Consider the following 20,671-nt stretch of genomic DNA (forward strand, 5'->3'; position numbering starts at 1 on the left):
TGTTTTGTGGAAGTTCTGAAACATGTCTACACATCCTAGAAATCTCTTGGAAGGGGAATATTTTCTAAAAACCAAAGAGATCAAATTCTTTTTAAAATTGTGGAGCAGTTAGATAGTTTTCAAGTTCGGCTGAATTCTTTGGAAAGAGGAACAGCCCAACAGAAGGTCGTAAATAGTTAGATTATAAGCGGGAAAAAATAATCTGATTGATGAACCAAAAACACCCCAAGGGGCACCAACTTTGAAGAAATTCATCAACCCAAATTCTCTGTGTTCCAAAATAGATTTTGTGAATGACAAGCAAACTTTTTCCATGGGGAAAGATGACCAAATTTTGAAGAATAAAAAAGCAGTTATTAATGATTCAGAAGAAAGCCAGAAATCCCTTATAAAAATTGTTGTTCAAGAGTCTCAAGAACAAGTTGCTGGTCCAAAACTAGATTTGTCTTTAGATGTTAATAAGTTACTGGCTGAGTCTAATTTAGAGCCAAGAGAGTTGTCTCTGGAGCCTACAGTTCTGGATATTGTCCAAATAAAAGATTCGGAGGCCACAGAAGATGTAGTGATTGAAGAATTACAGCAGCAAGTTGTTGATACTGACCCTAATAAGGCCTTACAAGTCACCAATTTGCTGCCTAAATTCTCTCCAACAGAGCGAAACAAGAACAGAATGCATGGAATGAATTTTGCAGCTCAAGATTTGGATCAATTCAAGAATGTTTCAATTCCTTCTATTGACTTTGTCATTCCTGACATATTTAGTATTATGAAGGATAATATCAATTTCTCAAAACTTTTGTTTGTATCTCCAATAAAGAAAAGGCGGCAACAACTTAAAGATTTTAACATGAAATCGTGGATGCAATTTCGAAGCTTGTGGATGCTTATACTTCAACACTTAAAAGCTTGCGGTCGAGTTTTTTCCAACCAGGGGAGAATGATGTAGAGTATAAGATGTTCAAGGAAGGCTTAATTCAGAGAAGTGATGACAATTGGATATTGGCATGATTTCATACAGAAACTGATATGAATTTTATATAATTATGTTTCTAGTATTATTAGAGTATTATTTTATGATTATTTTTATGTTTTGTAGGATTGTTAGGTCAGGGTGTTTTGGTAATTGCCAGACATGGGCTATACCCTATGGGTCGTCGTGTGGGTCAAGTTATTTAATTAGGTTTTATTTATATTTTTTATTTAGTCTTAAATTAGTTTTGAAATTCTAAAATATTATAGTAGTTTTATTTTTTGGTTCTAGTAGGTTTAGGAAGTCTCTTAATTCTATATAAAGCTATGTAATGCTATTAATTCAGTAGATTTGATATTTTAAAGAATTTTAGAGCTTTTAAAGTTTCTTTATGGATTGTGTGATGCAATCAAACCCTAGGTGTGATGCCTAAAGAATTCTAGTAGTGATTCCTAGACTTATCTTTTTCTTCTCCTCCTTTCTCTCTTTTATTTTCTGCACTTTAACAGCCCAAAACACTGTTCACGGGTACTTTCACAGCCCCAGAACAGCTCTTCCAGCGTGTCCTGCATCATTAATCATTTCAATCATGCCACTAAATTTGTTGATAATAACAAAGTTAATTGGCGTAGACAACACATAATTGAATTGATCCAAATCAATTTCTATAAAGCTTTCTTTGATATCATGACCTCTATGAAAACAACTGCTCTTTGATATCAATTCCTAGCAACAACCTCAATTCCTTTCTCTTTAACCACTTTTCCCAAGACAAGAACATCTTTCGATTCACTTTTGGCCACTTCACATACTATGATTGGAGCAAATTCACTAGGTGACTTTGTGAGCACTACGTCAGAGAGCTCGGATTGCAATATCATTACCTCTAAAGGTATTCTGGACTAACAATTGCTCTTTTCGATTCATTGCTCTCAAGAAAATAGGAATAACAGTTTCTCTTATTTCATCCTTAGCCTTTTCAAGTTCAATACATGGGCGATCCGCACAAGCCATATCCATAAATTTTGCAAATTACCAAAATACCCCTAACCTTAAAATTGATCAGCAATTTTCTTTGCCAAAAATAAACATAAATAAGATTCTATCAAGGCTAGAAACATAATTATAGATGATTCCAATTGATTCTAATTGAGTTTGGCTTGAAACCAAGAAATTCCCAAACATGAATATGCTTCCTTCATTTTGGTTTTCCTTGCTCCTAATGTGGACTCCATCTCCATTAGGTGTGTGCTTGTCCCTAATCATCTAATTACATATTTAATTTAATTAATCAAGATTAACACTAATTAAGCTAGGTTAAGTTGTTAGAATAGGAAACAAGTTAGAATACAAAATATATGATTGTATTTTCTTCTTCTTTATTCCCTTGATTGGTGTAATGGGTTGACTCATATATTATGCCTTATGGCACTCCTATAATTACTTAGTATTAGTAATATAAAAGGGAATGAAGTCCACCTCATTCTCTAACTCTTTCTTTTCTCTAAACCTGCATGGTATCAGAGCTAAAACCCTAGCCCCTCTCCTTTGCTCTTCTTCTCTTCTCTTCTCTTCTCTTCCCTTCCCTTCTGCTGCCGGCAGTCTCATTTTAACAACCCAGTCACTGTAGACTCTCACCCAGCCACTAGAGACCTTTGCCTAGCCCATCTACAGGCCATCTACACCTCCAACACACCTACCCAAGTTGTCAGCAGTCCTCTTGGACTTAGTCAGCAATCCCTCTGGTTGTCTAGGGGTCTGTCGGCAGTTCCTTTGGCCTTATTGGCCCCTGTCGGTAGCTCCTCTAGCTAGCTGGGCTCTCGCCGCTATCGCCTTGCTTCTGTAAGGTCGTCTCTCTTTGATTTTGTCATGTTCTCCATTTAAAAATTTAAATAGTCCTTGTTTTAAAAAATAAAAAAATAAATACTGGTGATGTAAAAAAAAAAATAATAATAATAAAAATAAATAAATAAATAAGTCTCTCTTCTTAAATTCTTTTTGATTTTCTAGTTACTCTTGTGCTTGTTCCTCCACCATCTTCTGAGTTTGTGATTGGACTTGGGTTTGAGGGTCGCCTAGTAGAATATTCATGGCAGAGTTCGCTAGTGAGTCAACAACTTCTTAGCTGCTTAAGAGCGAGAGTTCTGTTCTACCTTTTACTATGACTAATAATTTTAACCTTGGCCTTAAAATCACTACTTCTCTATTCAATGGTTAGAACTATCTAGCGTGGTCGCAGAGTCTGACTATTTTCTTGAAGAACAGAGGGAAGATGGGATATGTTGATGGCAGGTTACAGGCACCTATCACCATGGACCTGAGTTATGATCAGTGGGAGATCACCAACTCCCTCATTATGGGTTGGTTGATACATTCTATTGTCCCAGAGATTGGAGATGGCTATCTCTCTATGGACACTGCACAGGATATTTGGGAGGCAATGACTACCACTTATTCCCAAAAGGGGAACTTCTGCTAGGCCTTTGAGTTACGTCGCTCCATTGAAAGGTCGATACATGGTTATTACAATCCTTCAGTATTTTACCTTCCTTAACAATGGGTGGAAGCGACTTTATCACCTTCAGGATTACAAACCTATCTGTCCCACTGATTCTGTTGGTTACCGGAAGTGTGTGGCACAAGAGCGGGTCTTCAAGTTCATGGAAGGCCTAAATGTGGAGTATGATCTGGTTCGGAGCAGAGTACTAGGCATGGATGTGCTTCCTTCTCTCCAGGAAGCCTTTGCTTTTGTGCAGAATGAAGAGTTGCCGTTCTGCAATGCTTCCTTTTGCTACTACTAATTGCTCGGCCTTGGTTTCTATACCCTCTCGCGATGACAACCGTGTGCCTCGTGGTTCTCGTCCTTTCTCTGAGAAGGATCATCTTTACTGTGACTACTGTCGTCTACCTCGTCACACACGAGAGACTTGTTGGAAATTGCATGGAACTCCCTCTGGTGGTCACAGAGACCGTCCTGGTACTTGAGAGGGTCGGTCTGGTACTAGAGGCCGAGGGGCCAATGCATGAGCCCATCTTTCAAACACTGTTGAGCCACCATCTTCACCTCTAGTTGTCTCCTCCGTTGCTGATGTTTCGGGGTTATCTGCCTCGGATTTTGAGATTGCTCTTCGCCACTTGCTAGACCATTGAGTATCCACTTCTGCTCCAGGTGCACCCTTTGCTTTCTTTGCCAATTCAGGTAACTTGGTTTCCTTTCTATGTGCATTGCTCTCTCATACGACTGTCTCATAGATTATTGATTCTGGTGCTTCCGACCATATGTCTAGCTCCTCTAATTTATTTTTAGAGTATAACTCCTCCTCAGGTTAGGAAAAAGTGCGTATTGCTGATGGTATCATTTCGTCTGTGTTAGGGAAAGGGTTAATTCATGCCATCTCTTCTCTTCCTTTGCCTTCTGTCCTCCATGTTCCCAATTTCAGTGTTAATCTTTTATCTTTGAGTCATATTACCCGTGACTTAAATTGTAGCGTGACTTTTTTTTCCTGATCATTGTCTTTTTCAGGACCTTATCACGAGGAAGAGGATTGGCAGTGGTAGAGAGGAACATGGGCTCTACATTCTGGATCAGCCAAACAAGCTGGCTCATTCATCTATTCAGTTATCATCCACCAAGGAAGACATTTGGCTACGGCACTGTTGCTTAGGACATTCATCTTTTTTTATTACTTAAGCATTTATTTCCTTCTGTTTTTGAGAAATAATGTGTCCGATTTTCAATGTGAGTCTTGTCAACTTGGAAAACAACACATGGCCTTTTTTGCTCTTTCACTTAATAAAAGTTCAATTCCTTTTTCTTTGATTCATTCTGATGTATGGGGTCCCTCCCGTTTTGTGTCTTTAACTGGTCACAGATGGTTTGCTACCTTCATAGATGATTGTTCCAGGGTCACTTGGGTCTATTTGATGAAAGATAAAAGTGAGGTATTTTTTGTATTTCAAAATTTCTATAAGCTGGTTTGTACTCAGTTTAGGGCAGTTGTCAAAATTCTACGTTCTGGTAATGAGGGGGAATATATTGACTCTGGTGTTGCCACTTACTTCACCACTTATGGCATTATTTACCAGACTTCATGCACTAATACTCCTCAACAAAATGGTGTTGCAGAACGCAAAAATCGCAGTCTTCGTGATGTTGCCCGTTGTCTATCCTTTGAGATGCGAGTTCCTCGATCCTATTGGGGGGAAGCGGTTCTCACTGCAGCTTATTTGATTAATCGTCTTCCTACTCAAGTCCTTCAAAAATAAACACATCTTCAAGTTTTATTCGGGTCTACTCTTTTCGGGTTCTCCATTCCTCCTAAGATTTTTGGCTGTGTTTGCTTTGTCCATAATCATTCACCTACTCGTGGTAAATTGGATCTTAGGTCTCTTAAGTGTGTTTTTCTGAGTTATTCTGCCACCAAAAAGGGTTATAAGTGTTATCATCTTCTCACTCGCAAATGGTTTGTCTCCATGGATGTCATTTTGTTTGAGTCTCAGCCTTACTTTTTGACTCCCCCCGGTATCATAGTCATCCCTTCAGGGGGAGCCTTGGTGTGAAGAGATTCCTGTTCCACTTCCGTTACGGGTTGAACAAATAGAGGATGATGAGCCAGCAGTTGTTGAGGAAAAGGAAGCAGGCAAAGTTTATATCAATGACAAGGACAGACAGCAAGTCACTTGGATGCAAGAGACTACTTTTCTTCCTCTACTGTCAACTTTTTCTCCAGATGATTGTCTAGAGTCACCCACCTCTCCTGAGAGTCCAAGTAATTCTGATTCTAATGCTTCTATTCCTGGTTTTTCTGATCTTGATGTTCCCATTGCTAATAGGAAGGGGGTTAGGTCATGTACTCAACATCCTATTAGTAATCATGTCTCTTATTCTCATCTATCTTCCTCATATAAAGCTTTTTTTGTCTAAAGTGTCTTCTGTGAGTCTACCTACCAATTTTCAAATTGCTCTCTCTATTCCTGAATGGAAACATGACATGATGGAAGAGATGAGAGCTCTCAGCAAGAGTGGCACTTGGGAGTTAGTGGCGTTACCTAGAGGCAAACATCCAGTTGGGTGTAAGTGGGTGTACACGGTAAAACACAAAGCAGATGGTTTCATAGAACGATACAAAGCAAGATTGGTTGCTAAGGGCTACACTCAGACTTATGGGGTGGATTACCAAGAGACATTTGCACTGGTTGCTAAGATGAATTCTGTGAGAATCTTACTCTCTCTTGCTTCAAATTTGGATTGGCCACTTCATCAATTTGATGTGAAGAATGCCTTCCTTCATGGAGACCTAGCAGAAGAGGTCTATATGGATATTCCTCTTGGTTTTGTGGATGCTAAGTCCAACGGTAAAGTATGCAGGCTCCAAAAGTCACTTTATGGGCTAAAGCAGTCTCTTAGGGCTTGGTTTGAAAGGTTTGCTCAAACTATGCTGAAATATAGGTTCAAGCAAAGTCAAGTTGATCACACCTTGTTTGTGAAACACTCCTCACATGGAAAGACCACAGCTCTTATTGTTTATGTTGATGATATTGTTCTGACAGGAGATGATGTCGAGGAGATTCCTCGTTCAAAGAATACTTAGCCAAAGAATTTGAAATCAATGACTAAGGCTATTTGAAGTATTTTTTGGGCATTGAAGTAGCTCGGTCCAAGGATGGCATCTTCATATGCCAGAGGAAGTATGTACTTGACTTGCTAAAGGAAACTTGAATGCTTGGAGGTAGACCATGTGATACACCTCTAGAACCGGGCTAGAAATAGAGTGAGGATCGAGAGGGAGATCCAGTGGACGGGGAGATACAAGAGACTAGTGGGCAAGCTCATATACTTATCCCACTCACGTTCATACATTGCCATTCCCGTGAGCATGGTGAGCCAGTTTATGCATGCTCCTAGAACTTTCCACTTGAAGGCAGTTATGAGAATCCTGAGATGCTTAAAGTCTTATCTTAGAAAGGGTCTCTATTTCTCAAAACATGGCCATCTTAGTATGGAGGCTTTACTGATGCAGATTGGGCTGGTTCAATCACTGATAGACGATTAACGTCCGGATAATGCACATTTGTGGGTGGCAACCTAGTCACATGGCGAAGTAAGAAATAGAATGTGGTGGCTAGATTTAGTGCTGAGGCAGAATTTCGGACTATGGCTCACGGTGTATGTGAGTTACTGTGGATTAAACTATTTTTGGGAGACTTGGAAATCCATCAGTCTAACTCCATGAGACTATACTCTGACAACAAGGCCGGTATCAACATAGCTCATAACCCAGTTCAACATGATAGAACTAAGAATGTGGAGATTGATAGGCACTTCATCAAGGAAAAACTCACTAGTGGCATCATCAATGAAACACGGATACTTCGAAATGTCTCTCGTACGCGTATCGGATACGGATGCGCGCCCGATACGGCGAGATACATATCAGATACGGGAAAAAAGTATCCTATTTTTTTTAAAAGTTTTTTTGAATTTCGGATACGTTTGGGATACGCGAGGATACGGTCGGGATACTGTGGGGCAAAAAAATAATTTCAAAAACTTGTAATGGGGGTCAAAGTATAAAATATCAAAATAAGGTAAAATAAAACAAAAAAAAATCAATCAACCAAACCCTACCTAGGTCGAACAGCAGCGGTAGCAAAGGAGGAGAGGAGTTCGTTGTCGTCTCTCGCTCAGGTTCGTTGATCAGGTTCGCGAACAACAGCTCGACGCTCGTCGATTAGGTTCGTCCCTCACTCTCTCCCTTTCGCTCCCTCTTTGTCTCCCTCTCGCTCGATCTCACTCTCTCTCTCTCTCTCTCTCTCTCTCTCCCTCTCCCTCTCCCTCTCGCTCGATCTGTCTGGTCTGGAGATGGACAGATCGCGTGATCTTATCTCCCCCCTCTTGGTCGATCTCTCCCTCTCCCTTTATTTGTCACATTTTTTTTTTGTATGTATACTCTGTAAAATAAAATAAGATAAAATAAAATAAAATAAATGAACTTTGTATGTATTACCTATATGATAAAATAAAATAAATCAAATAAGGTAAAATAAAATAAAATAATACACTCTGTATGTATTACCTATACAATTGCAACTAAACACCATAAATTAATTTCTTATAAGCAAATAAATAAATAAATAAACTTCGTAAATTTTTTCCCCCTTAACTTGAATTGCATTATAGTTGTTATGGGTGATGCTATATTGTTGAAATTGCTGAAATTTAATTGAATTGATGAATTTGTTGTTATGGGTGATGCATTATGGTTGTTATGGGTGATGCTACATTAATGTTTTGTTTTATTTGTTTACCAAATTTATAAATTTTAGGAAATGAGTTCGGGTACGGGAAGTTTAGGTTCAACAAGTGGTACACCAATGGAAGAAGATGATCGTGCTCCTCTTTGGTGTTATGTTACAAAACTAGAAAAAAATGGGAGAAGGAGGTGGTAATACCAGGTTTAAATGCAATTACTGTCAAAATGAGTATAAGGGATCATACTTTAGGGGTCAAGGCACATTTGTTAAAACTTTCTGGCAATGGGATTAGAGTGTGCCCCAAAGTGACTCCGCAACACCTTGCTGAAATGCAAAGAAAAATTGAAGAAGCCGAGAAGAGGTTAAAGACGGCTATGCCTAAAAAAGTTCCTTTACCACCTTCCACTTGCCAATCTACTTCAACAGGTTCAGGGCCTTTAGATACTGGAGGATTTAGGATGGAGAGGTATGAGCCAGGAAAAAGAAAGGCTACTGGAACTTCTGCTCTAGAAAAGGCATTCAACCCAGTTATTCAGGAACAATTGCATTATGAGATTGCTCGCATGTTTTATTCAGCGGGGTTACCTTTTCATTTATCAAGGAACCCATATTATGTTAGTGCTTTTCAATTTGCTGCCAACAATTCAATTCTTGGTTATGTACCACCTGGTTATAACTCGCTGAGAACTACATTGCTTCAAAAGGAAAGGGCTAATGTAGAGAGGTTGTTGGAGCCAACTAGAGCATCATAGAAGGAAAAAGGGTTGAGTATTGTTTCAGATGGATGGATTGATTCTCAAAGAAGGCCCCTTATTAATTTTATGGGAGCATCAGAAGCTGGGGCAGTGTTTTTGAAAGCTGTTAATTGTGAAGGTGAGCATAAAAACAAGTTTTTTATTTCCAACTTAATTAGTCAAGCAATTAAAGAAGTTGGACATCAGAATGTCATTCAAGTCATTACAGATAATGCTCTCGTGTGTAGTGCAGCTGGTTTACTTATTGAAAGTAAGTACCCGAATATCTTTTGGACACCATGTGTAGTTCACACACTGAATCTTGCTCTTAAGAATATTTGTGCTCCAAAGGAAACAGGGGGTGCTACTTTTGCTTATGATGAATGTCACTGGATCACACTTTGTGTTGATGATGTGATGTTTATCAAAAATTTCATCATGAACCATTCCATGCGGGTAGCTATTTTCAATGAATTCGTACCCTTGAAGTTGCTTGCTGTTGTAGACACACGTTTTGCATCTGCCATTGTCATGCTCAAAAGGTTTAAACTTATAAAGCGTGGCCTCCAATCAATGGTTATTAGTGACTGGTGGGTTTCTTACAAAGAAGACGATGCTGGGAAAGCAGAATCTGTGAAGGAAAAATTATTGAATGATGTGTGGTGGGATAAGATTGATTACATTTTGTCTTTTACATTGCCTATCTATGAGATGCTTAGGTTTTGTGACATTGACAAACTATGCCTTCACTTAGTCTATGAAATGTGGGACACCATGATTGAAAAGGTGAAGGCAAGCATCTTTAGGCATGAAGGGAAGCTAGTTCATGAGGAATCAATCTTTTATTCCGTTGTGCACAATATACTAGTTGAGAGGTGGGCCAAAAGTAACACTCCTTTTCATTGCCTTGCACATTCTTTGAATCCGAGGTAATAACTTAATTCATACTCTTACTAATTAGATTTCTTTGTTGACATTTGTCTTTTAATATGAATAACATAATTTAATTTTGAAATTTTCTAATGTTGTAATCTAGGAATTATAGTTCAACGTGGCACAATGAAAATCCTAATTGTGTCCCTCCTCATAGGGATGAAGAAAATTCAAGTATGAGAAACAAGTGCTTTAAGAAATACTTTCCAAATTTAGAGGAGAAAAGTGTTGTAAATGTGGAGTATGCCAAGCTTTCAGGAGGTTTGGATATGTTTGGAGATTTTGACTCAAAGATTGATAGAGGAGTATTGGATCCACTTATTTGGTGGTTTACACATGGGTCTCTTGCTCCTATGCTTCAATCTTTAGCATTAAAATTGCTTGGCCAGCCATGTTCCTCATCATGCTGTGAAAGGAATTGGAGCAACTACTTCTTTATTCACTCCATGAAAAGAAACAAAATGACACCACAACATGCTGAAGATTTGGTTTTTGTGCACAACAATCTTCCTCTCTTATCAAGGAGAAGTCGACAGTACATTGAAGGAGAAACCAAGTTATGGGATGTTGGTGGAGATGCTTTTGATTCATTGAAGGGTGCAGGCTTACTTGAAATTGCAAGTCTTTCTCTTGATGAACTAGATATGGAAGCTGTGATATTCACTGATGAAGGGGAACAAGTTGAAGCTATTGACCTTGAAGACTCTTAGCTTTATAGGAATCTTTCTTTTTTTATCAAGTTGTCTTTTGCTTTAAGTTTTATTTTTATGTATGCTACATTACTAAAAATTGTAAAAAAAATATTTTTTATGAACGTATCCCCGTCGTATCTGTATCTTACTTTTTCAAATTTTGTCGTATCGCCGTATCCGTATCGTATCGTACCCATATTCCGTATCTATATCCGTGCTTCCTAGGGCATCATATGTATTCCATTTGTGAAGATTGGAGACCAATTAGCCGATGTTCTTACCAAGGGGCTAGGGAGCAAACCATTTCATGGCATTCTCAACAAGCTGGACATGAGAGATATCTTCACACCAGCTTGAGGGGGAGTGTTAGAATAGGAAATGTATGATTGTATTTTCTTCTGCTTTATTCCCTTGATTGGTGTAATGGGTTGACCCATATATTATGCCTTATGGCACTTCTGTAATTACTCAGTATTAATAATATAAAAGGGAATGAAGTCTACCTCATTCTCTAACTCTTTCTTTTCTCTAAACCTACATAAGTTTGTACTAATGCTTAGGCTACTTAATTTTGATTAGGGTTAATTAATCTTGATTAAGTCCAGTTGTTTAATTACCACTAATCCCGATTAAGTTTTCTGCGTGTGACGATAATATATCACACACAAAATGATAGGCTTTCTTTCAGGCCTTTAAATTTTATTTCATTTCGTTTCACCTCAAAGAAGCATACATACATAACAATTCAAAACTATAGTCATTTCATAACAAAACGTTTAGGTATATTCTATTCGAGGAATAATGTTTGTAAACCGTGTTTCAAGGATTCATCGAAACATGTCTCCAATCTTTCACATGACAAAGGTTATCAACCTAACTCTAAGCACTCAAGTATCGAATACGAATATGTATATGTTGTGTAATAACACTTAGCGTGTGACAATGTCTCAAAGAATTAGCAAAGCATGCTTTCAAACATTTCCATATAACAACGGAATAAAATTTAACTCCAGGCATTGAAGCATTAAAAATAGAGAAAATTGCTTTTATGAAGGAGCTGCACAAAGTAATTGCACTTTTATGGCGGTTCAAGTTGGAGCAAGTGAGAGTTGTCCCTTGCCACAACTTTCACTTGCATAAACACATGCTCACTTGCACCTCCATGAAAGTGGAATTATTTTAAGTTGTTTCCTTGTAAATACATTTTTCCCTTAAAAATGATAGATATGCACATGTTATGCAAATGGATACACCTACGCCACATTTGATTGCCAAATTATTTTTTATGGGATTAGACATAATGGGATTATTAATAGGATTGTGAGGCATAAGTTATACCATGCGTTTAATGGAGAATTGAATATGTGATAGGATTATGGGGAATAAATTATACCATAGAATAATAAATGGGATAAATGATTGGATAGAAGGAGTGATGCGTTATATTTGGTTAGGATGCGATGAAAAGACGTAATTGTTTTTAACCTTTAGATGAAGGAAAAAAATAATTCGGAGAGGCCTAATTACCGCAATACCTATGGTATTTTTTAATCTCCCATTTTTCTCTATTTAATCCTCCATACCAATACTAAATTTATCTGGAATTTAGTACCATGCAAAACAAACAACGGATTGTGTTAAAATTTATCACCTACTTCACCCACTTAAACCTACTCCACTAAACCTAACCCACTACACCCACTTAAACCTACTCCACTAAACCTAACCCACTACACCACTACCACCTCACCTACTCCACTAAACCTAACCCACTACACCACTACCACCTCCACTTCACCTACTCCTTACCTACTACACACTCACCCTCTTCTATATATAGGAATCATGAATCATTGTAATAAATATAACATTATATCAATCAATAATAATATATACAATTTATTCTCTCTCTTTCTCTATACATTATTTCTTACATGGTATCAGAGCTGGTTTAAAACCTAGTATTTTTCGCTTCCCCGGCGGGCGGCAACCTCACCTTAGCCGCCCGCCGGACCTCAACCTATTCCGCTGATAAAATCAACAAAGATTTGTGCAACTGTAGTCATGTGTGAGGCTGATGGAGAAGAATTCTTCACCTCATATGACGAGACAGTCTGGAACTGGAAACACTGCAACATTCTGCTCTGGAATTCTGCAGCAGCTAGATTATAGCTTGGTTGAGTGCCAAGCTTTGGTTCTTCCACCCACTCTTGAACTTGCCCAGCAAAGTGTGAAGGTTCATGCTTGTGTTGGAGGGACTAGTGTGCGCGAAGATCAGCGCATTCTCTCCAGTGGGGTTCATGTTGTTGTTGGTACTCCTGGTCGTGTGTTTGACATGTTGCGGAGACAATTACTTCGCCCTGTTTGCATCAAAATGTTTGTCTTGGATGAAGCTGATGAAATGCTGTCACGAGGTTTTTAAAAATCAGATCTATGATATTTTCCAGTTGCTGCCACCCAAAATCCAGGTTGGGGTGTTCTCAGTTGCTGCCACCCAAAATCCAGGTTGGGGTGTTCTCTGCCACAATGCCACCAGAGGCTCTTGAAATCGCCAGGAAATTCATGAATAAGCCTGGAAAGAGAAAAAGCTCATGCTAGGATTTGCGAAGTGATTCGCTGCAGGAATTTTGGCTTTGGATGAAACCCTTACCATACTCCACTCATTCTCTCCAACTGTTCTAACTTTTTATTTTTATTATTATTATTATTATATCAAATAATCAATGCACTCATGTTCCCCATTAACAGTGTCCACTTTTGACCCAAACCATTTTCAATCCATCATTTCTCCTTCACCTTTTGCACCCCACTCACCGACTCTCTCTCCACTTTATCACATGGGTTTGTCCCTCTCTCTCCTCCATTTGATTTCAAATATCACTTATTTTTATTTATTTTTTCCAAATCACTTTTCCTCTTTTTTAAATACCCCACTTTATTTTGAAACAATCGCACTGATGTTTTTCATATAATCCATCTATAAATATTTTTTATCTATTTTCTTTCTCCCTTGTTTTCTTTCATTTTATTTTTATTTTTTCAACAAAACACTCCCAAAACAAAAAAAAAAAAAAAAAAAAACAACATTTTACAAACTTGTCATTTCTTCATGCCAGGGATCAACCCCGATCAGCATTTTACACCATAAAAAATTTAAAAAAAAATAAAAATTAAAATGAAAATTAAAAAAAAAAAACACAAAACAAAACAAAACACAACCAACACAAATCGGAACAGTGGGATTTTTCTTCTCGCCTATTCCGCCGGTCTTTTCTTCTTGCCTCCGTCCTGGGCGGTCCTTGACGGTGTTGCCTCCGTGTTTCCCACTCCACTGGGCACGATCACTCCCCCATACTCCTCCACTGCAGCATATGGCGGCCCTCCAAATCGGAACATCACGGTGGCCTTCCGCTTCAGCTCCTTATTTTCCGCCTTTAGCACACTTATCTCTGCTCGCGCATCCTTATACATGCGTTGGAGCAGAGCCAGCTGGGAGTTTAACTGCTGCACCTCATTTGTCCTGCTCTGCAGCCGGTGCGACAGGTTTGTGACCGCAGTCATGGTTTCCACACATGACTTCAAAGTATACTGATTGGCCTCAATATCTGTTTGCCCCGCCATTTTTTGCTCCACCGACCGCATCGGAAAGTTCAACGGAGCAAAACCAGAGGCGTTTGGTTGGGGATCACTGGTCACCGCACCGGTTATCTCTCTTGTTGACTCGTTGAGGTCGGGAAAGAGAGTGAGTAGACCACGAGACGCATAGGCCATATTCTGGGTAGCTGAACGGGAAGAAGAGGCCATTGTTCAGATGTTTCAGAATGCAAATATTCAGATGTTTCAGAATGAAAATTTTCAGAGGTTTCAGACTGGTTTGTTATGCTTCCCAGCCTCCGCCTCCGCTTCGGTTTATAAAGACCATGACGAAGAGGCCGACACGCGCACTGTCGATCACGTGCATCGCCGCGTGTCTGGCGCGCCTTTTGATGGCTCGTCTTTTGATGCAGTGGGCACGCCTTTTGATGGCACGCCTTTTGACAAAATTGGGCACACCTTTTGAGGGTGCAACTTTTTCAACGGTCCGACACGACCCCATAAACTGTCCCGACATTGATTCCGGTTAGCTCCTTTATGGGTCCGACAAGACTCTGTAAACTGTCCCGACATAGATTCCGGTTAGTTTCTACAAGGGTCCGACAAGACTCTGTAAACTGTCCCGACATAGATTCCGGTTAGTTTCTACAAGGGTCCGACAAGACTCTGTAAACTGTCCCGACATTGATTCCGGTTAGCTCCTTCATGGGTCCGACAAGACTTTGTAAACTGTCCCGACATTGATTCCGGTTAGTTTCTACAAGGGTCCAGCAAGACTCCGTAAACTGTCACAACAACTGTCACAACATTGTCTGTTACAACGGTCCGACATGACCCCATAAACTGTCTTCTACAACGGTCCGACATGACCCCATAAACTGTCTTCTACATCGGTCTGACACCCCCATACAGTGTCCTCTACAACGTTATGACACCACCATCCAGTGTCTTCACCAATGGTCTGACACGACCATACAGTGTCTCCTATCCTTTTTTATTTTTATGTATTTTCTTGTTTTGTAACTCTCTCCAAACTCAAGTTGGCTAGTTCCTATCCCCCTTGAGTTTGCGGGGGGCTGTTAAAATTTATCACCTACTTCACCCACTTAAACCTACTCCACTAAACCTAACCCACTACACCCACTTAAACCTACTCCACTAAACCTAACCCACTACACCACTACCACCTCACCTACTCCACTAAACCTAACCCACTACACCACTACCACCTCCACTTCACCTACTCCTTACCTACTACACACTCACCCTCTTCTATATATAGGAATCATGAATCATTGTAATAAATATAACATTATATCAATCAATAATAATGCATACAATTTATTCTCTCTCTTTCTCTATACATTATTTCTTACAGATTGTACTATATTGTGGGACCCACATGTTCCCCACCTTCAATTGCTTCTTCCTTATCTTGCAATCAAACACAGGATTAAAAATCCGATAGGTACCACATGTTTCCTTCACTTTCAATCCCCACTTTAATACCCAAAACAAATGTGCCCCTAGTGTGTTACATCCTTCTCCCCTTGAAAAGTTTGGTCCTCCAAACTTAACTTACCTCATGGTTCAAAAAGAAAAAAGAATATTTCTCCCTCATTTCATCTTCCCTTTCTCAGTAGCTTATGTTTTGAAATGATGTTGCCATTTCACTTTAACCAATGAAATAAGCTTCTCATTACCTTCTTGCAGTGATCAAGAATTTGAATTGACCTTTCTTTGTATTCCAAATCCTCTATGATCGTTCGTTGATAATCCAACACATGAAACAAATCTTTCAGATAGTTTCTCAACATAGAAATATAAACACATTATGTACTTGCGCAATTCAAGTGGTAATGCCAGCCAATAAGCAACTACACTAATATTTTTAGTATTTCAAATGGTCTAATGTAATAGGGTGACAACTTACCTTTCTTTCAGAATTGAGTCACACCTTTAAGAGGAAATATTTTAAGAAAAACATGATCTCCAACTTAAAATTCCAAATTCCTTCTTTCATCAGCTCAATTCTTCTGACAACTTTGTGTAGTCTTAAGTTGTTGCTAAATCCCTTTTGTCTTTTCAATTGCATCTTGGACAATCTCTGGCCCCAATAATTTCTCATTTTCCACCTTGGTCCAACACTCTAGTGATCTACATTTTCTACCATACAAAGCTTCATATGGTACCATCCTGATAGATCACCTCTAAGAGAACTGTGCATGTTCAAGCACTCAACCAGTAATAGCTTTGTAGTCCAATAGTTGTTCTCGAAGGCCTTCATTTCCTTGTAAAAGCAAACTCTCCAAATTTATGATCAGCCTCTCCTTCAATGATCTTGCAAAGAACATGAGTTCTTCAGTAGTAAATTCCTACGGGGCAATCAATGAATTCCAGTGAAATCATATCTATCTTTTTTTTAAATCCCTTGCCTACCTAATTTAAATTATATGTTTAATCCATGAATAGGTGAATTAATTGAAGTCTATTGCTTAATTCTTTTAGTTAGATCAAGGGAGGCCCACTTGCACCTTAGTTTTTACACACTTTTGGGCACTAAGCATTGGGCCCATGTCTTTAATTATGGGGCTTTTGACTTGTCTTTTAATTCGGTAGAACACATTTGGACTGTTCTTTTATATTTTTTAACCAAACACATTTAGGCCAATTTTTTTCCCTCTTCTTTTTTCATTTTAATTTGAATAAAGGTACAATAGGAAGGTGTTAGAAAGTTCCTCCTCCTCCTTTTTGTTTGGTCATCCATCCATGGCCAGTGCCACATAGGCCTTGTACTTTGTGTCATACACTTTACGTATATATGGTATGCAAGATTTTGGCTTTTCTCTCTCTTTCCTTTCTTTGGCCAATAGCAAGTGAACAAGTGTCCAAGCTAGGAAGACCAAGTGGTTAAGTCTTAAACTTTTAGTTTTGAATATATCCATTTTCACACACACACACACACACACGTAAGAGACAGAGAGAGAGCCAAAACTTTCCACCCCCTCCCCCACAGTGATTTTCTTCAATTCTTACTCCATTATTACAAGAACCAAACCTTTATGTGATACCCCAACCTGAAACACTTAACCTATTACTTGGAGCAGTGATGCATTAGGAGACCATTTGGGTGGAGCTTCAAGTCTCTCGAAGCTCAAGAACTTGGTGGAGTTCTTCTCAAGTTGGAGGAGTTCTTCATCTCTCATTACCTCTCTTCATTTGCCATCTCATCTTTCGTATTTAAAGCTTCAAGAGGTGGGGTTTCAACTAGTTACTCCAAATGTATTAGGTGCCATGTTTAGGATTATTTGTTTTTCTTTGAAAAGCACATTACATGATTCGAGTTTCTAAAAGTGCTTTTCTAGTTTGTTTGTGAGGATGAGAATGGTTGATTGAAGTAACTATTGTTCATTTTAAAGTTCTTGAAATATACAAATAACCTAGGGTTTCTTGAAATATTTTTGTTGCAAGAAAATTTCATCAAATCCTTGTCTCAACTTTGATGTAAGACTAATGCAACTTCATATATGTTGCTCTTATGTATTTCGATATGTACTTTGCCACACTCTCCAACATGACACCTCTGATGTATACTTGAATTTCTTGTTTCATTGATGGTGGTATGTATGTTTTCCCTTTCTGATTTTACATGTTTGTTGTCCTTGATTTGATTGTAAGATGTTTGACAAATTCTTATTATTGCAAGTTGTAAAAGTAACTATTTAAATTTCTTTCTAATGATTATTTTGTAGAGAGTAAATCAATGTCTTCGAAATGCTTGTCGTGACTCTGGAATGAAAAGTTGTACGAAATTCATTGATTGCGGTCACGGGAATAATATTGGGAGTTTTAAATCAGATGCAACATGGACTAACTGGACGAACAACGATAACGCAACTGCTTGTTTTAATGGAGGATTCTCTTATGGAATTTATGTGCAGGCTGTCAATCTCACTACAGAACAAAGTATCATCACCAGATATATTTATTCATTCTTTTGGGGCTTCCAGGTATACTTTTATATATTTCTTTCCAATTTTTTTTTTTTTTTTATAATTTTTTTTTGCGTTTAAATGACCAATTTATTCATGTTAATATAATTATGAAGGATACGTGATGCATGTTAAGCAGAAGTTTAGTCGTGACATTGCTTTAAACATCTGAAAAAAATTTTGTACAAGGCAAGATTCATGAAAACAAATCCAGTGCAACTTCATAATCTTAAAATCCACTACAGTACTGTTAAGCCGGAGTCACCCCTCATGATATTTTGCTTTGAAGGGTTTGAATTCAGGAAGTTTGGTTGTCCAAAGCTTGTTAAATATATGACAGTTTTTTACTCATTCTTATGGCAATTTGCATCATACTTTGTTTCTTTTTTTCTTTTTTTAATAATAAGAAGAAAACATAGTGAAAGTTGTTGGTAGCATGTTTTCTGTATTGTCTTTTTCTTCTATTTTTTCTCTGAACTGTTTGAATATTTTTTTATAGACAATATGAAGTCAACAAATTCTTGGTAGCCGAACTATCTAAGTCGACTAACATTGATCAACCATGCTTGTAATCAACATAAGGACATTATAAATGTTTTACGTTGTGGCCAAACCATGGACAACCATGAATTAGGTTCTGTTGCATCCTGTATTAAGGTATTATTCCTAGAAGAAGTGGATATACAAGTTCACTCTGATGCCACTTGTTTCAATCAATACTCTACTTTTTGTTAGAATTTATTGAATTGTTATATCCTTGTAAATGTGTTATACATATATTCTTTTTAGAAAGTAAGATTAATTAAGAAAATATGATTAACAGTGTTATTTATTTATTTTTTAGATTGGATATTTCAACAGTTAAACAAGCAAATAAATTTGTATATCACACATTCAAGTATGAAGGGGCAAAGTTGAACGGTAATAAAAACAATTTTAGACTTGATATTGAAATGAATTTTTTGTAGAACATACTAAACAATAGTAAAGTGGTTGACCAATAGCTCTGAAACTAATATTTAATTCCTAAAGAATGGAAAACAGTAAAGTGGTTGACAATGGTCTTGTCACCATTTGAGCTTATATATAATATAATACTAAAAATTATCATGAAAAAATATATTTTTTTTATGAAAGTATCCTGGCTATAACTGTATCTTATTTTTTTAGGTTTTGTCATATCGATGTATCCGTTTTGTATCATAAACGTATCCTATATCTGTATCCGTATCTGTATCTGTATCCATATCCATGCTTTATAGCTTGAGATAATTCAGATTCTACACTATGAAGGATAATCTTTTGTATCATTACTAAATAATTAAGGGTTTCTAATTTTTTGTTTATTTATTAGTATTATTGTAACACCAATTTTACATGTTTGTTAACACCTTTTATCCGCTTTGGGATTTCAAAAGCAAATCAGTACACTGGCTGGAAATCAAGTACCAAGTTATTTTGTTTGGGAGATCCTTTTCACTACAGCCATTATTGGCCTGGGGCTGTTGCTTTTTGCTCTTCTTATTGGAAACATGCAGAACTTTCTCCAGGCTCTTGGACGCAGGTATGACTTCTCACTGTGACAATCTTTTGTAGTTATACTTTTGTACATGCAATGACCATTGATAGGTTTGATAGGCACACACTGTCTGCGGTGTGTTGAATTTTGTTAATTGTTATTAAGAATATTTTCAATGTTCAATATTTCTTTTTAGTAAGCCTTCAAAAAATTATTGATAACACAACTAAGACTAGAGAACTTTGCACTGACATGATTTGGTTTTTTTGATTGGCAACAAAAAGAAATTTATTAAAAAAGTGAACAAGTACAAGAAGAGGGGGACAAGAAGTCCACCTAAATCAAGAGAAGAGAAAAAAACAGGAAGGAAAAAGTTACGGTAAATTACACTTACCTCCCCTGAGGTTTATGAAATGACTTAAACCTCCATTGAGGTTTAATTTTCAATTGCACCGATCTCCCATGAGATTTAATGAAATGTATAAACTTCTTCTAAAGTTTTTGAAATGATAGAAACCTTCTTTGAGGTTTAGTTTTTAATTACACTTATCTCCCCTGAGGTTTAATGAAAAATTGCAAAAACCTCCTCTAAGTTTTCTAAAATGACAGAAGCTTCTCTTGAGGTTTAGTTTATTATTATAATTTTTTTCTTTTGTTACTTTATCATAAAAAAATAACAAAAAATGTTGACATCATGAAATAATTTAATTATATTTTTGATTTACCCTTTAAAACTATGTCCAATTACAAATAAATAAAAATATATAATTTTTATTTTCTCTCTTTATTATGCCAATAATTACGGTTGATATCCTATACCCCCCTGCCCCCGTCGCTCACCCCTTTAGAGGCTCCCAAGAGTCCACTGCGTACGTAGGAAGGTCACTACCTAGCGGTACAGTTCCTTTTGATGCCCTATGCCCTCCGTCTTATATGCCCTCCGGGCAGCTCCTTTCGTGAACTTGTCGCTTGCTTATAGAGCC

The 20,671-nt window shown here is 37.7% G+C and overlaps 2 protein-coding genes across 8 annotated transcripts in view; both read left to right on the forward strand.

Annotated features, from left to right (window-relative positions):
- The window catches only part of LOC145788662 (putative cyclic nucleotide-gated ion channel 20, chloroplastic), a 119,967-nt gene that overhangs the window by 31,630 nt on the left and 67,666 nt on the right, over nucleotides 1-20,671 (forward strand). For all 7 annotated transcript variants that reach the window (XR_014358064.1, XR_014358065.1, XM_082911784.1 and 4 more), the window contains 2 exons: nucleotides 17,930-18,187; nucleotides 19,588-19,733. Coding sequence is in view for 5 of the 7 variants with exons in the window: in XM_082911784.1 (XP_082767910.1) it covers nucleotides 17,930-18,187; nucleotides 19,588-19,733 (404 nt within the window). In the remaining 2 variants the exon portion in view is untranslated. The remainder of the gene's footprint in view (nucleotides 1-17,929; nucleotides 18,188-19,587; nucleotides 19,734-20,671) is intronic.
- On the forward strand, nucleotides 8,297-10,707 carry LOC114321882 (uncharacterized). Its single transcript, XM_028269109.2, has 2 exons — nucleotides 8,297-9,887; nucleotides 9,995-10,707. Exons 1-2 carry the CDS (start codon nucleotides 9,046-9,048, stop codon nucleotides 10,599-10,601), a joined length of 1,449 nt encoding a protein of 482 aa, XP_028124910.2. The 5' UTR covers nucleotides 8,297-9,045; the 3' UTR covers nucleotides 10,602-10,707.

This window comes from Camellia sinensis, unplaced genomic scaffold (assembly GCF_055761805.1).
Source record: "Camellia sinensis isolate YWXY unplaced genomic scaffold, ASM5576180v1 Unanchor13, whole genome shotgun sequence".
NCBI lineage: Eukaryota > Viridiplantae > Streptophyta > Magnoliopsida > Ericales > Theaceae > Camellia > Camellia sinensis.

Coding starts and splice junctions, on each gene's coding strand:
- LOC114321882 (XM_028269109.2), top strand. CDS start 9,046: ATGGGAGCATCAGAAGCTGGGGCAGTGTTTTTGAAAGCTGTTAATTGT. Junction 9,888..9,994: donor GCACATTCTTTGAATCCGAG/GTAATAACTTAA, acceptor GTTGTAATCTAG/GAATTATAGTTCAACGTGGC.